Raw genomic sequence first — 16988 nt, forward strand, 5'->3', positions numbered from 1 at the left:
TTAGAAAGTGAAACAGTGGTTACCAGGGGCTGGGGGATGAGAGGAATGGGGAATTATTGCTTAACAGTTACAGAGTTTCTGTTTGGGGTGATGAAAAATTTTGGAAATAGGGGTAATGATTGCACAACATCATGAATGTACTTGATGCCACTGATCTATACACTTAAAAATGATTAAAATGGCAAATTTCACATTTTGCCACAATTAAGAAAGTGAATGTTGAGAGCTTTTCAGAGTGGGCTTGTTTCCCTCTCCACTAAGGAAGATGGGAACCTGAGAAGGTTTCACACGTGGAATGTGCTCATTTCCTGCCCCCAATCCTCGCCTGGCTCCCCGGTGCTGACTGGGGAAAGGGCTCTCTTGTGACCTCCCTTCTAACAGGCACATGTGCTGAGTCCCTTCGCCTCCTCTTTCTTCTTCCTTCTCCCCTTTTCCCAAATTGGCTCTGGCCTTCCCCAGCCCAGGTCCTCCTAGAGCCGTTATCCCTCAGTGTCCCTCACCTGGACCTTCTGGGCTGGTCCAAATCTCATTTTAAAATAAGCGAGTGTCTCCTGAACCGCCTGGCAGGTTCCTGGTCCCTTCCTGTTTCTGTTTTCATATCCTGGATTACAGTCCCATGGCCACTGTCTTGTCCTCTTTACTAAGAAGAGCTCCTGGAGACCAGCTATGCTGACTTATTCATCTTCGTGGCCCAAGAACGATCTTGGACAAGGTCCTTCACTGTGTCTATTGAACCAAGGTTGCATAATAAGATTACCATCAATAGCAGCAGAGGTCACTGAGGCTTCCCTGTGCTTACAAGGTGCCCCAGCGCTGTGCTAAGCGTTGCGCCTGCTTTGTGTCATTTAACTCTTGGGCTAACTCTATGAGGTGTACTGTTATTATACTGTTATTACTCTCAAGTAACAGGAAAAGAGGGCTTCCCTGGTTGCTGAGATGGTAAAGAATCCACCTGCCAAGCAGGAGACTCCAGTTCGATCCCTGGGTCAGGAAGATCCCCTGGAGAAGGAAATGGCAGCCCACTCCAATATTCTTGCCTGGGAAATCCCAAGGACAGAGGATCTAGTGGGCTACAGTCCTTGAGGTTGGGATGCAACTGAGCAACTAAACAACAACAGGAGGAGCACAGAAGGGGAAATGATTAGCTCTAAGTTACGCCGGTAGGTAGTAGAACTGGTATTCAGTTCCAGGGTCTTTGGTGGGGGGGCTGGAATCTTGGCTGAGAACAGTGCTGCTCCACACTGCCTCCTGAAAGGAGCAGGAGGGTCAGTACTCTGGGGGACCCCCCGGATCTCTGGGCAGGGACTACCCTGCAGGCCCCACATCTGGGGGGTGGGGGAGGGAAGTCTGCCCTTCCTCCCCCAACCTCCAAGACCCAAGGAAAACTCTGGGCCAGGGGAGAGCTGCAGAGGAGAGGGAGGCAGAGGTTAATGGAGACAAATAAGAGCCTCCATCACGCGGGTTTAAACAATGGAGCGCTGAACCGCTTCACACACTGCTGGGAGAACCATTAAAACCATTAGCAGGACATTAGTGCTGCTCCAAGAATTGGAGAGAGGGAGGCGGGAGGCGAAGGAAGGTGCTGACAGGCTTCCTGCTCTGAAAGGAGCAAGGCGTTGGGGAGGGAGGGAGGCCAGGGGTTGCCCTGGGGAAGTTGCTAAGCCTCCCAGGGAGGGGGCGGGGTCCCAGTCTCTGCTTCTATAAAATCAAAGTGTGTGTCGGGGAAGGAACACATGACTTGTCTTTCTCTTTGGGATCTGGATCTGATTTCTACAATGGGGTCTTGGTTCAAACACTGTGATCTCAGGAAAGACCAGGTTCATATCCCCTATAACACGGATATCAAATTCTACATGTACCCTAGTAGGTAACTGGGGATTTACAAGGCAGGGGGAGACCTCCACCCCACCCAGGCCCCCTACCAAATCCCTCCTTCCCACATTTCCTTAAGCTTCATCTATTTCAGGTGGCTCCCAGTTCCCAAGCCAAACAAAGCTCTCTGCCTGCTCTGCCAGGGTCTCTGCCAAGGACGGTTTTTCTCTCCACTAGCCCTGCCGGTGATCTGCTGCTCAGTACCCAGGTGACCCACCGCCTCGGATTCTAAGGAGAAAACCCTCATCCAAGAAGTCCATGGAGAAGTAGGGCTTGTGGCTGTGGCAGGGGCACAGGTTTGGATGGAAAAGATCTGAGTTGCAGTTCATGTTAGTGGTTGTGTGACCTTGAGCAAATACAGAAACTTCTTGAGCCTCAGCTACGAAACCAGCAAGATGAGGATGATAAAGTGACCCTGTTGAGCTGGGAGAGCGAGGGGTGATATTTGTAAAGGGCTGGACACAGAACAGGTGCCTGAAACGGCATCCACTCTGCTTCCCTCTCCCTCCTCTGTTCCACCTTTAAACGCTTCCTACAGACCCCAGAATGTTGATTTTGATTTTCCTGTCTCTTTCACTGGACTGTGAGAGGCAGCAGGGCAGAGAGACTGTTCACCACTGTCTCCTTAGCACCTGCCAGCTCAGGTGCATGATGGATGGATGGATAGATGGATGGGGGGATACCGGTGAGGAATGAGTGAGTGACAAGAGAATTATAAGATCAGCTTATCTGGTAGGTGGAAACATCAAGGCTTGGAGAGTAAAGAGACTGAATAATACAGGAAAGCAAAGCGGGTCTTGGAGAGTAAAGAGACTGAATAATACAGGAAAGCAAAGCGGGTTGTAAAATGGTATGTACAGGATAATTCCCTTTTCTATTCAATAGTCTGGAAGGTTGGACACCAAAATATTCAGTGATTCGGGGGGTGGGAGGATGGTGATTTTTATTACCATGCTTTTGTTTTTTGGTGACGGAGGCCAGGTGTATTTGTGTAATTTTTTTTAAGTATGAAAAATAGAATAAAATGAGACAGAAAACAAAACAAGTGTCTACATGAAGAGATCTTAACACTCCCCTTGGTACATCTTGCACACAGCGCTGAAAGGGAATTTGGAAGATCAGCGGCTGGGGGTGCACTTGCTGGCCCCCTCTGGACTTATGAGTGCAGCCTGCACCCCTCTTTGGGACCCCATCTTATCAGAAGAATGCTTTGGAACATTCTTCATGACAGTCCACACCTCATGAGGTCTTCACACCCTGACCTCTATAAGCAAATGCATTCGTCATTGGTAAAACTAAATGTGATTTCAGTTGTATATCTTCATAATGCTTTCCCAAATAAGGGGGAAAAACCTGACTTTATCCGGTGCCCCTCGCCTATTTTCAGCTCTATGTGGCCACCCACTGCTTGTGGGGGGTCTTGTGTTTTAGGATGGAGGCCCCAGGAGGGTAGACCTAAATGTCTTGCATGTTGAGACACCATAATAAATATTTGCTGCATTGGATCAAACGTCAATAATCTGTTTTGTTCCTGTGAACATTATTATTGGAATTCCCAGGTGACACTAGTGGTAAAGAACCCCCCTGCCAATGCAGGAGACGCAGGAGATGTTAAGAGACATGGGTTCGATCTCTAAGTTGGGAAGATCCCCTGGAGGATGTAATGGCAACCTGCTCTATTATTCTTGCTTGGAGAATCCTATGGACAGAGGAGCCTAGCGGGCTACAGTCCATGGGGTGGCAAAGAGTTGGACACGACTGAAGTGACTTCAGCACGTACGCATGAACATTATTATTAGGCTTTCACATTATCTAATATCCTCTGCAGAGAAAGACCCATTTCTCAGCACATTAATCCAACACAACTGGACAAAGGTAACATGATTCTGTAGGGTTCACAAATAAACCCCACCACCTGTTCATTGTCTGCGCAAAGCCGAGGGAGGGGAAAATGTCCTACTTGCCTCACTGTTGCAGTGTCTCCTGGATACCTAATATTGGGAAAAAATGAATTCTTAGGTTCTTCTCACTCAGAGATTTTAGATGTAGAGCTTTGTTCAGCATTCATAAAATAACATTTATCCCAGCTGCTGTTATTTACAATTGGGTTTATTTTCCATTCCAGCCTTCATGAATGATGTGCAGATACTACAGGTGTCTTCTGTTGGCAGGCCGTTTGGGGTCAGAGAGATGTTGTAGGGAATGAAACTACTCCCAGAGCCCTGTCTTGGGACATGGTGTTTGACAGCAGCAGAGCCGGACCCGTGCTACACTGGGACAGGGAGCCATTCGCCCACTCAAATGGGAGCCCTGCTCTGACATCACTACAGAAAGTGTTAGCCGCCTAGTCGTGTCCGACTCTTTGCAAACCTACAGACTGTAGCCTGCTAGGCTCCTCTGTCCATGGGATTCTCCAGGCAAGAATACTGGAGTGGGTTACCATTCCCTTCTCCAGGGGATCATCCCAGCTCAGGGATCAAACCTGGGTCTCCTGCATTGCAGGCAGATTCCTGAAGGTCTGAGTTGTCTAGGCCACTAGGGAAGCTACATTTTTGCTACAGGAAAGAAGCTACCAATTCAAGTAAGTGTATTTTTAGTTTTCAACTCAAGCTGAAAAATCAAAGACACCTGGGTCCTTGGCCCTTCCTTGCTGCTGCAGATAAATAACCTGGTGAGCAGTATGACTTCTTGTCTTGCCACGTGCCTGGCTACTGAACTGGGATCACGGTGCTGGTTGAGAGGCTGAGGCCGTGATTGCGCCGTGTTTGCTCACTGCGGTGCGTGCAGGGCGGGAGGCTGACAGCTGAAGGGCCCCAGGCGGGAGGGCCTCCTTGCACACACTGCCTCTCCTGCCAGGGGTGTGCAAGGAGGGTCTGCATTTTTACCTTCTACCACACACTGGAGAAGGTCGGGGACACTCAGAGGGCCCCCATTTGGGAAACCAGGAATGGAGGTGAAGACACTGTCAACTCAGGCCACCTCAATCTCAGCTTCAGCCCCAACCCCCTGGGGACAAACACTTCCCACACTTCCTCTCTATCAGAGTAGCCTGAACCTCAGCAGGGCGACTTATCCACAAGCTTCCGTTCACTCACAGACGACCAGCAAGTGCTTACATGCTGGACTTCCTTGGTGGTCCAGTGGTCAAGAACCCACCTGTCAAATATTCAGAGAAAAATGTGGCCCGAAAAGATCCATGCACCCCAATGTTCACTGCAGCGCTGTTTACAATAGCCAAGACACGGAAGCAACCTAAATGTCCATCAACAGAGGAATGGATAAAGAAGACGTGGTACATGTACACAATGGAATATTACTCAGCCATCAAAAAGAATGAAATAAGGCCATTTGCAGCAACATGAATGGACCTAGAGAATGTAAAAATGAGTGAAGTAAGCCAGACAGCGAAGGAGAAATATCACATGACATCCCTTATATGTGGAATCTAAAAAGAAATGATATAAATTAACTTACTTACAAAACAGACTCATAGACTTAGGAAACGAACTCACGGTTGCTGGGGGCAGGGGGTGGGAAGGCACAGTTAGGAACTTTGGGAATGTCCTGTCACACTGCTTGCTATATTTAAAATGGATAACAACAAAGACCTACTGTACAGCACAGGGAATTCTGCTCAACGTTATGTGCCAGCCTGGATGGGAGTGGGGTTTGGGGGCAAATGGATATGTATGTATGGCTGAACCCCCTTTGCTGCATTGTTAATCAGCTATACCCCAGTACAAAATATTCTTAGTGTTAAAAAATAATAATTAAAAAAAAAAAAGAATCTGCCTGCCAACGCAGGGGACCCAGGTTCCATCTCTGGTTGGGGAAGATTCCACAAGCCCGTGCGCCCCAACTACTGAGCCCGTGCTCTGCAACAAGAGAAGCCACCACACTAAGAAGCCCACACATCACAACTAGAGAAAGCCCATGTGCAGCAACGAAGACCCAGAGCAGACATAAATAAATAAACAAAAAGTGTCAGAAGTGCTTACACGCCCAATGCTGTGCTTCTCCCACTTTTCTTTAGCTTCAGAACTGCTCACACTCTCTGCACCAGCCATACCAGCCTCTCAAATTGTCCTCCCTCAAGCTACAGGGCCTTTGCACAAGCTGTTTCTTCAGACTGGTGCTCTCTACCCTGAAGATCTAACTCAGCTCAAGCATCCTCTTCTGAGGCAAACCTTCCTGACCCCTGTGTCGGTCCCCCCATCAAGCCCATCTAAGTACTCATGGCAACACGTGTCTCCTGCCTGGCACTTGTCACAGCTGTACCCGTGATGGCTGGTTAATCTCTCCGTCAACTGCTGCTGCCTGCTATGAGCTGAGCATTTGTGTGTGATTTTTTCATTAGTGCCTGTCTCCCCCCAGATCTTAAGAAGAACTGGGAATGGTGCTGTCTTTGGTCATCCCTAGAGCCTGGCTCTTGGAGTAGGGCTCCACAAATATTTGTTAAAATGACTGAATCCTTGTCAATGACCCTACCAGCTTCCCTGGTCGCTCAGACAGGAATGAATCTGCCTGCAATGCAGTAGTCCCAGGTTAGATTCCTGGGTCGGGAAGATCCCCTAGAGAAAGAAACGGCAACTCACTCCAGTATTCTTGCCTGGAGAATCCTATCGATGAAGGAGCCTGACAGGCTACGGTCCATGAGGGGTCACAAAGAGTTGGACATGACTGAGCAACTTACACACACACACACACACACACACACACACACCAGTCTTAATGCCTCTTGGGTGCATGCATGCTAAGTCACTTCAGTCGTGTCCAACTCTTTGCATCCCTATGGACTGTAACCTGCTAGGCTCCTCTGTCCATGGGATTCTCCAGGCAAGAATACTGGAGTAGGCTGCCATGTCCTCCTTCCAGGAATTTTCCCAACGCAGGGGTGGAACCCACGCCTCTTACCTCTCCGGCACTGGTAGGCAGGTACAGTACCACGAGCACCACCTGGGAAACCCCTTAGTGCCCCAGAGACAGCAGGAATTTGTATAACCAAGCGAAACATATCGAGATCTGTTAATGAGGGATCCCAGTGTGGGTGCACTGACCACTGCCTGTTCTGGTGGTGAACTGGACTCAAGCGCCACTTTGGGGGGAAAAGAAAAGACGTGGGGCTGAACTCCTGCCGTTTGGCTGTTTGAGTGCCTTTGTGCTTCACCCCACGTGGGTAGTGGTGCTTTGATTTTATAACTGTTGCTTCTGTTAGAGCAACACCCTTATAACTGGCATTTCTTGCACAAAACAACTTTGCAGTTTTGAGTGGAAAATCCAACACCATTATCCCCACTGTTTTTGAAGTTTCTCAGGGATGCGACCGTCATAGAAAAGAGAACATCTCAGATGAAAAGACGGGAGAGATGCAGACAACTCCACCACCCAGAGCCCAGCTTACATCATTCGCCCCTTTGAGGCTGTGGGGATGCGAGGGCCACCACACCTCCTCCTCAGGGCAACGCAGAACTCAAGCCAAACAGCTTAGATCCTCAGACCCCAGCCCCAGATGCTACCTGAGCACCTCCAGCTACATCCCCTCGGAGCTGACGGCGGAGCTGTCACCCTCCTCGGCGGACACACGCTCAGGTTGTCAAGGAGACCAGCCACATCCCGGATGGCATGCACCCAGGGCTGGAAGTCAGACTTCCAATGGAGGAGAAAACAACCCATTCCCCTAGTCGGGCCTCAAAGATACGGCAGGTTCAAATGTCACAGCTGATGAGAAAGCTTGAAGCAGGAGGTGAGACACTCTGACTCTGGGTTGGGGCAGTGGTCGGGGAGGCGGGTGGCACTCACCCAGTTTTTTTCTGAAAGACAGTCAGGCTACTTGCCTTGCAAAGGGCTAGAAGGTGGGCTGTGGAGGGAGGTGGGCAGGAGCGGTTTTCTTTTCACAGCCTGTTTCCATGGTGCCTGACAGCCCTGGGCAATCCACAGCTGGGGAGTCTTGGACAGCCCGGGGGGGCGGCAGGGGGTGCGGGCAGGGCCTTATCTCACCCTGGGCCACCCTCCCTGGCCCATCCTCCAGGCCCACCTGGGCCCCACGAGTGACAGAGGCCACAGGCAGGCGGGGCCTCCGTCTCGCATCCCCAGGGAAAAGAGATGAGTGGCACAGCAGACAAAGGGCAGAGGAGGGCAAGGGTAAGCCAAGAGCCGAGGTCAGCAGCTCTTATCTCCCCCCAACTTCCACCCCCTTGCCCCTGCCCTTCAGGAGAGTTTCCCTGAAGACCTGGCAGGGCGGTCTGCCCAGAAGACCTTCTCACTTAAGAACGCGTTCCTTCCCTCCTCTCAGCCCAGACTGCCCGGCCCAGATAACCAGATAAGGGCCTCTTTGGTTTCCAGTGTGTTTACACAGGCTGTAGGCCCACATCTCGGGAAAGGCTCAACCACATCCAGGCAAGTTAGGACACCTCCATGTGGGGCGAGGAGGGCGGATGACTTACCTGCTCCTGGGAATTCATCACACGCAACTTCATCTGCTTCAGGTACGTGGAGGTGAGGGGCATGTTGTAATCGATGATTCCGGAGACCAGAGGAGACGGAGGCTCGTTTTCTGGCGGAGAGAAGAAAAGGAAGCCCCTTTCAGCCTGTGCAGTGGGCTGCCAGCAGTCTGGCACCCATGTGGGGCACCCAACACGGGGCCCGGGGATGAGGCCAGGCGGGCAGGCGGTCTCTGACTCATGGAGTGCCCACCGTATCTGGCCCGCGGATGTGAACTGCACGGTGCTGAGAGTGTTTCTCAACTAAGTGACTGTGTTTAGTAAGAGAGTTCACCGTTGAAAACTGGGGATTTCTGGCTGCTTTGAAAAATGGAAGGTCTGGCTGCACAGGGCCCTCACTCTCACATGGCAAACACCCACTGCATCTGAGCCTCCCCTTTTAGACAGAGCTCAAGGGTCTGTTCTGCTGCAGCGTGCACCCGTGCCTATTGCCCTGCACACTTGAGCTCAATGATGCTTGCCAGGTCCCTGAAGTCAAATATGTAAGTTTCCTACGCAGGTCTAAGCCCACTCACAGGCCACACTGCCCCACGCTGACCCTCACCCCCCACAGCATCCTCTCTAAAGCTGCCAGGGACCACCTGGCTCACGGGTCTGGGCCAGGCCTCCAGTCCATCCAAATTCTAGTTCCTCTTTAATCACATGGAGAGGAGCATTGTTCCTCCCTTTTATTGCTTTCTTGTCCTGAAGATCAAAGTAACACATATTCCTTTTGTAGAGCATTTACAAAGTGTGGAAAGATGTAAAGAAAAAAAAAAAAAGTCCATAATTGCACCAAGCAGCTTGGCATATGCTTCTGTTTATTTTTTCCTCTGTGATTTCTTTTTACATACTTGATATCATAATGCATACCGAGAATAACAGTCTGCTTTGAAACCTTTTCTTTTTGCTTAACATTTTGTCATAGGCATTTCCCCTACCATCAAAAATCTCATTTTGCTTTGCAAATATAATTTTTATATTCCTGTATTGTTTTATCATATGTTCCGTAAGTTACTCCCTTACGACTGGCTACTTAGGCTATTTGCTATCAGGGGCTACTTATAAACACTGCTGGGAACATCTCTATGTGTGAATACTGGTCTGTATTTGCGATCAATTCCTTTTTAGACCAGATTCCAAAACATGGAATTCATGGGTCAAATGGTAGCAACATTTAACAACTTTTTTTGTTTTTCTTGACCTCACCTAGAGGCCTGTGGGATCTTAGTTAGAACAAGTTAGTTATAGAACAAGGATCGAACCCACATCTCCTGCACTGGAAGACGGAGTCTTAACCACTGGCAAGACCCTATTCAATGACTCTTTAAAATGTTTGGTCACACTGTCTTCTGCGAAGGCTCCTGCACTGGACCCAGCCTGACACTGTGATGTGCATCTTAGGTGTCACTGTGGGTACCATTTAGGAGCGATTGCAACGGCGCAGGAGTAAGTCAACAAGATGGGTGGGAAGCATGATTCAAGGGAAGCCCATCACCACTCTTTCCACTCCAGCCTCCCCTTCAGATGTCTCCTGCTGTGACCAAGCTGGAAACCCTGAAGCCACCTGCTGGGACCCGTCACACAAAGCAGGGCCTCATTTCATCATTTAGTCACTTGACCTGGCTTCACCCTCTGTCCAGGGAGTCATTGTGGTTACCTGTTTTCTGGCTGCCTCCTACCCCAGCCCCCAAGGGCGCGGGGCCTTCGACGCACGTCCTCCTTGGCACCTAGTTCTATCTGTGGGCCGGGGTTGGGGTGGCGTGAGAAGTAGGGGCGACTTTCCGAGGAGCTGAAGCCTGCCTGCCGCCACTGGTACCACGCCCAGGAGGACGCGCTGGAGGGAAGCCGCGACCGGTGAGCTGGAGGAAGGCAGGGATCTGCTGAAGCTGCCACTCAGAGCCGGGGCCCAGGCCAGCTGGCCCCCACAACCTTGAAAACACTGCTGAGTGAAAGAAGCCAGATGCCATGGGACAAACACTGGGTGATTCCATGTGGATGGGATGGCTGGAACAGGCATGTTCACATAGACAGAAAGTAGAAGAGGGGCTACCGGGGCCAGGGCATCTGGGGATGGGAAGTTACTGCTTCATGGGGCTGCAGGTTCTGTTTGGCAGGATGAAAAGTTTTGGAAAATAGACGGTGGTGATGACTGCTGGGCAGTGAGTATAACTATAACGCCACTGAGTTGTACGCTTAAAATTTATTAAAATGGCAAGTTTTGCGTTATATTCTATCACAATAAAGAAAAATGGCTCCCACAAACAAAAGGGCCAAACTAGCCAGGGGGGACCAGGGCAGTTTCTACTTGGCGAGGATAGAACAGCCTCGCAGAGAACAGGGTCCATGCGTCTTGAGGTAGTGCCCCTCTGGTGACTGTACAGCTTTAATAACATTTTCTATCCAGTTTCCTAAAAACGTTTTGCTTTTTTTAAAGAAAAAAAAAAATGTGGCCGTGCTGTGCGGCTTGTGGAGGGAGTTTAGTTCCCAGACCAGGGATCGAACCCAGTCCCCTGCAGTGGAAGTGCTGCGTCCTAACCGCTGGACCACCAAAGGAATCCCTTGTTGAGTTTTTGAAAGCCATGTTGTCACATGCAGAAATGTTCGTTCTTCCAGGACTCACTAACAGGGAGTCTCAGGAACCGGCTTGAAAAATGGGCCAAACCTTTTCTTCTATTAAGGGAGCCCCTCCTGGTTCTGTGGCAGAGGGCTTCTCTGACACAGCGCACAGACGCCCAGCGCCATGAGGAAACTAGAATTCATGTTTGTGACTGTGGGTCCCCTTCTTGCTGCCCCACCATCTACCCAGACCTGACCACGTCAACCCAGGGGTGGGGCACGCTGGGACCTGCTCACCGCCGCACCCCACTCGCACAACTGCACGAGGCCGGACGCGCTGTGTGAGGTAGACCCCACAGCTACGCTGAGACGATGTCATGTGAAAGAGCCACGGTTCCTGTTTTGGAGTGCGGGTCTTCAGACGGAGAATACGGCCGTTGGCATTTTGTTTCCTCAGAGACAAGGCTGTCTGCTGAGAAGTTGCTGGACAACGTGGTATATGAGAAGGGCCCCCCCACCCTAAGGGTCCCGGGTCAGAGCCTCAGGTGAAGACTTCATCAGGTGACATGGTGACGCTCTGCGTTTCGTTGTCCTCGGAGGGCAGACACTGTGTTCCTTTACCAATGGTCACCCATGTCCTTCCTGAAATGCTATGAATCCTTACAAAGAGGTAACTTAAGGAAAAAAAAAAAAAAAACAAACAGGGCCTTCCCTGGCGGTCCAGTGGTTAAGAGTCTGCACTCCTACTGCAGCGGGTGAGGGTTCCATTCCTGGTCTGGGAACTAAGATCCCTTGCGCCTGGCGGCACGGTCAGAAAAAAAGTAATACTGAAAATATAAAAACAAATAAATAAAAAGAAAAATTTTAAAGCCAAGGTTCAGCTTAGTTTAGGGCGGGGAAAAACCCACAATGACTGGGAAGGTGCTCTTAGGAAGTGGGAGAAGGGGTCTTCCTTGGCCTGTTCCCTCCGCAGCATGTCCACAGATCAGAAACTGCTTCCGGTGCCCAGAGGTGAGCCAGGAGAGCTCAGGAAGAGGAGGTTGGATGCCCTCGTCGGGGGACGGGGAGCAGGACACACTGGGCACACAGACGAATCCATCAGATATCCGCGTGCCGTGAAATGCTTGCGTCTGCAGTTCCAGAAGTGAGGGCTCTGTCAGGGAGGCAGGACCTTGGCAGGCGGGAGACATTCCCGGGGAGGGAATGCGCCAGGGAGCTGGCTGTGGGAGGTCAGGGCTTGGGTCACACAGCAGCCAAGAAGCAGGCAGGCAGGTTTTTGGCAGCGAGGGAGCTGCATGGTTCTGGGGCTGATAAGCACCACACACATAGACTCATAGGAAGGAGCTAAGGAATAGGGCCAGTGGGGGTTCCCTGGAGTCACGTGCTCATGTGGGGAGGTGGGGGATGAGCGAAGGTGAACCCATGAACGAGGAAGAAGCAGCTTCCCCGGGTTCTGCTGGACAGGCCAGGTCCCTGTCATGGTCAACAAACACAGGGGCCATGCCCGAGCCACTACAAGGAACCTGAGACCACTGGTGAGTTCAGAGCTAAGGGTCACAGAGCCTAAATAACCCCTTAGGTGGCTGGTTAGAGAGGCAGAGGAATCACCTGAAGAAATGTTTCGACAACTTTTTGCCAAGGAAACCTGAAACCAGCCCCAGCACTAGACCTAGCTTTACAGGCCACTGAAAAGAGCCCGTGATGCAGAGGCTCCCCCCAGGCCAAGCCGAGCACTGACCACATCCTGGCCCCAGTGACATCTGCCAATCAACGCAACTGAGGAGGTGGCACAGATCCTCCAAGTGGAGCACAGGGTGGCAAATTGCCTTGAGTTTCCACCCACGGGAATGGAAGAACTCTTCAGTCCAGACACCGTAGCTTCTGGGTGCCAGGGAAAGAGCTCTCAGGGTCAGGGCTGAGGGGGTGAAGGATGTGTGTGCAATAACGGCCTGGTGCAGAGGAAATGTGGGACCGGCCAACCTGCCACGGGGTTCAGATTTGGAACTAGAGATCCCAGGCCCGGGGCTGGCTTAGAAGGTGATTAAAAAAAAAAAAAAAAAAACCTCTCTTCCAGGGAAGTGAATCAACAGGTCAGCAAGTCTTCAAGGAGCACCGAAGGGTGTGCATTCATGGTGGGGATGGTGGGGTGAGGGCACAGGGCCGGCCCCTGGGCCCAGCAGGGCAGGACTGATGGCCAGTCCATTAGCACTCCAAGGAGGAAGAGCTCCAGGGCCGCTGGCGTAGGTCCAGGCAGCTTTGTGGAGGGGGTATTTCAACAGGACTTCTGTTCAGTCACTCGGACGACAGCTACTAAGGCCTGCCAGGGCTCCACGCAGACCCTCCTGCGTGAGGCTCCCAAGGACTCTGTGAGATGGGTGCTCGTGTTAATACCCCCCAGTTTACAGATGAGGCAACCTCCCCAGGTCACACAGGGAGTGAGTGTGAGAGGCGAGAAAAGGCAGGCCAGTGCAGGAGAGGCTGCAGGGGCAGAGGAACGAGCCAGGATGGGGTCACGTGGGGCAGGACAGGAAGGGGGGCCCTCTGGAGGGGCCAGGCAGGGAGGGGTTGAAAACCACTGCAGGGGCGCCACCACCTGAGTGGATGACTCTGGCTGAGGAGGGACCCTTTGGGCGGTTACGGGCGCTGCCCACTGCTAACTCCTCATCTGTAGCCATGCAAATAGCATTTTGTCACGTCAAAGAAAAGTGAGATGTGCCCTCTCCCGAAGCCCCTCTCTGCAGCAGCCCAGGGCTGGGATCAGGGCACACCCAGCTCTCATCTCTGCCTCCTCTCCGCCCAGATTTGTTCAGGGGCCGGTGGAGCTGGGAGGCCCTGGAATTTCCCATCCTCGGACTTCCTGATCCTCGCAGCCTCCTTTGTTTGTGCTCCTGGCGCTGGGGGAGGGCATGGGACTGTCCAGCAACCACCCCCCCCCCACCCCGCCCCGTCACCTCCGCCCTCTTCTCGCCCCCGCCCGCCCGGGACAAACCACCACCGAGCAGAGGAGGCTGCTCTGCTTCCTTTCTTTCTTTCTAACACGAGGCCAGGAAGCAAGGCGTCCTCCCAGCTGCCCCTTGGGAAGTCTCCATGCTGTTCCATGTCCCCCTCCTGCCCCACCTTCCTGGGACAGGAACCTGGGGCCTGCCTCTGAGGCCAGGAGCAGGCTCTGATTTCCCAGAGGCGAAAGAGGAGGGAAGGCTGGCAGAGCAGAGCAGAGCAGGGGTGCCTGTGAAAGAGCAGTCGGTGCAGCTGACCACATCCAGAGAGGCCAGCCTGGTGGGCGGAGAGAGCGTCTCCACGCTCTCAGCTGGGGCAGGAGACGGGAGGACTGGCCAGCTGACGACAGGGGTCCAGGCACGAATGCCTCTGACCATTGGGCAGACAGTGGAGCCTTTCAGGCTCTAAGGCTCTCCACTAGCAGCCTCCAGAAACCCTTCAACCCAGCAGCCAGGCTGTGGGTGCGTGCCTGGGTGGGTGATTGTGTGTCTCTTTGTGGGACACCTGGAAGCTGGCAGCCTTGTATTTGGCTGAGACAACACTGGGTGGAGTGGGGGACGAGCTGATGTTTCCCAGGCACCCTAGCGCCAAGCGCCCTGCAGAACGGGCTCGTTTAATTCAACTTCATCCTCCTGAAAACCCCAAGAGAGAAGTGTTACACCCATTTGTTGATGGGAAGGTAAGTTCTCCTGCCTTCTGGGGGACCTTGGACAAGTGATATCACTTCGCCACCTCTCTGTGCCTCCTCTCCTCAGCTGTGAACCAGGACAGACACCTCCCAGGATCGCAGCAGCTGTTATGAGCAGCTGATGTTCAGAGAGGTTCTCGAAACCTGCTGGGGGACAAACAGCAGGGAGCAGGGCAGCACACCCAGGCCTGCCTGACCCCAAGACCTTCTGAAACACTGAGGCCATGCCGCCTCCGGCTCGCTTGACGTCTCCTGCTCCCTTGAGACCCTGCGTGGGCAGCCCCACTCCTGGGGACAGGGAAGTGGCGTTCGGGCTGAGGACAGGCGAGGATGGGCGTGGCGCAGACCTACTCCGCCTGCCCTCTTCCTGCTGGAGCCCCTGGACAGGGAGGCTCCGGCACAGAACCCACAAAGCTGGACACAAGGACCATCCTCCACACCAGCGGGGAGAAGGCAGCAAAACAGACGGAGCCTGCAGACACCCCAGAGCAGCCCACAAGCACAGCCCCTCCTGGCCTGCCTCTGTTCCCCCAGGTTCTATGTCTGACTTCGCCAGTTGCTATGGAAACGAAAAGGACAACACAGGAGGGGACAGGCGGATGGGTGGGCAGGGACGATGCAGCTACCACCAGGACCTGCGCCCCTGGGACGCGGACACGGGCAGGGTGGGGAGGAAGGCAGGGAATGTCTCCTAGCCCAGCGGCAGGTGCCAAGGGGGCTGTCTTAGTAGAGGGGTTGCAGCTGCTGAGCTGGGGCCAGGCCATGTGGGCCAGAGGGGGCCTCCTTCAGGCCTCGGGCATTATCACAATAACTGCCACAGCCTCGGTTCCCTTGTCCTGTGCGGCAGCCCTGCCCTAGGTACACGGTTTAACTCTCAAATTTCATCAGGACCCTGCCCTCTCTCCCGCTACCAGAGGTGCTGTTACTAACTCCATTTCACACCTGAGGAAACTTAGGCTCAGAGAGGTGAAGTCACTTGTTCAGGACACACGGTTACTGAGCGGCAGAGCTCGGACTCGAACGCACTCAGTGGGGCCCTGGCGCCCCCGGCTCTTAAACCAGGAACCCAGCACTTAGGAGGGATGAACTACATTAACTCCTGTCCCTCATACATCAGCGGCTATCCGATGAACTCAGTGAAGTGGCCGTGGCCTAAGGGCCCCCAAGGACAGGAGAGCCTCTGGGTTTGTGAAGTGGCTGCTGTCCAAAGTCGCATCAGGGACCGACTACCAGTCAGGAAAAAGACTCTGATGCTGGGAAAGATCGAAGGCAAGAGGAGAAGGGGACAACAGAGGACGAGATGGTTGGATGGCATCATCGACTCAATGGACATGAGTTTGAGCAAATTCTGGGAGATAGTGAAGGACAGCAAAGCCTGGTGTGCTGCAGTCCGTGGGGTCGCAAAGAGTCAGACCTACCTGAGCGACTGAACTACCAGCCAAGAGGAAAACCCCACTGGCATCTGTTCCAATGCCCTGCTGTCACTGCGCGGTCCTGTTTGTTTTCACCACATTTGGAGGATGCCACCGGGGCACCACCTGAGGAAATGGCTCACCCTTCTGTTCCCATCCTCAGGCAAACACCCCAACACCCACTGACCTCAGCACTCTTTGCAGGCCTGATGCCTAGAAGCCCTGATAAGCTGCCCATCTGGGCACCATTTCTCAGGCTTGAGTTACGGTCACACCAGCCAAACATAATGGCCCTTCTTGCTGTGTCAAAGCCACCTTAGAACAGATGGCCCAGACTTAATGTAGGGAGGCCTCTAGGACGTTCAGGTTGAAGCTTTTGGGGGACTGAGGTGGGGGTCCTTGCAGGGAAGAGCTGGAGAGCATGGATGTCTGTCTAAGGGACCAGCTTGGACTGACCACACATACTCTGGGCATTTCCTCTTTTTTCCCTATTTTTTGGCTTCACTGTGTGGTATGCAGGATCTTAGTTCCCTGACTAGGGATCGAACTTGTGCCCCATGAAGTGCAAGTGCGGCGTCTTAACATGGGACCACCAAGAAAGTCCCTCTGGGCATTTTCAATTCTACCAATCCCCACAGATCTCCGGGGTGTGCACTGGGGATAGAGGGCAGGGAACAAACACTTAGGGAGGCCTACTGCTAATGGCTGTAGGGTGGTTGTAGGGTAGAAAGGCGCATGCAGCGAGGGGTGTGCTCCTGTCCCCAGGGAGGACACAGTCAGGTCAGTGAAACCAAATCCACGTGGACACTGCCGGGGGTGTGGGGGAAGACCTGGGTGGCGAGGACTGCAGAGTTTAGGAAATGGGGCGAGGTGACCATTTCCGTCTGTAACCTCGGTGGGAGAAGAGAGTCTTGAAGGGCAGTAGGAATGTACTGTTGGTTTCTAAGTGAAACTTGACATTTAAAAAAAATTAAAAAAAAA

At 52.6% G+C, this 16988-nt stretch overlaps 1 protein-coding gene across 4 annotated transcripts in view; it reads right to left on the minus strand.

Moving 5' to 3' along the window:
• The window catches only part of NOL4L (nucleolar protein 4 like), a 130421-nt gene that overhangs the window by 56064 nt on the left and 57369 nt on the right, over window positions 1-16988 (minus strand). For all 4 annotated transcript variants that reach the window (XM_070472518.1, XM_070472517.1, XM_070472519.1 and 1 more), the window contains exon 4: window positions 8316-8425. In XM_070472518.1, the coding sequence (XP_070328619.1) occupies window positions 8316-8425 (110 nt within the window). The remainder of the gene's footprint in view (window positions 1-8315; window positions 8426-16988) is intronic.

Source organism: Odocoileus virginianus, chromosome 9 (assembly GCF_023699985.2).
Source record: "Odocoileus virginianus isolate 20LAN1187 ecotype Illinois chromosome 9, Ovbor_1.2, whole genome shotgun sequence".
NCBI lineage: Eukaryota > Metazoa > Chordata > Mammalia > Artiodactyla > Cervidae > Odocoileus > Odocoileus virginianus.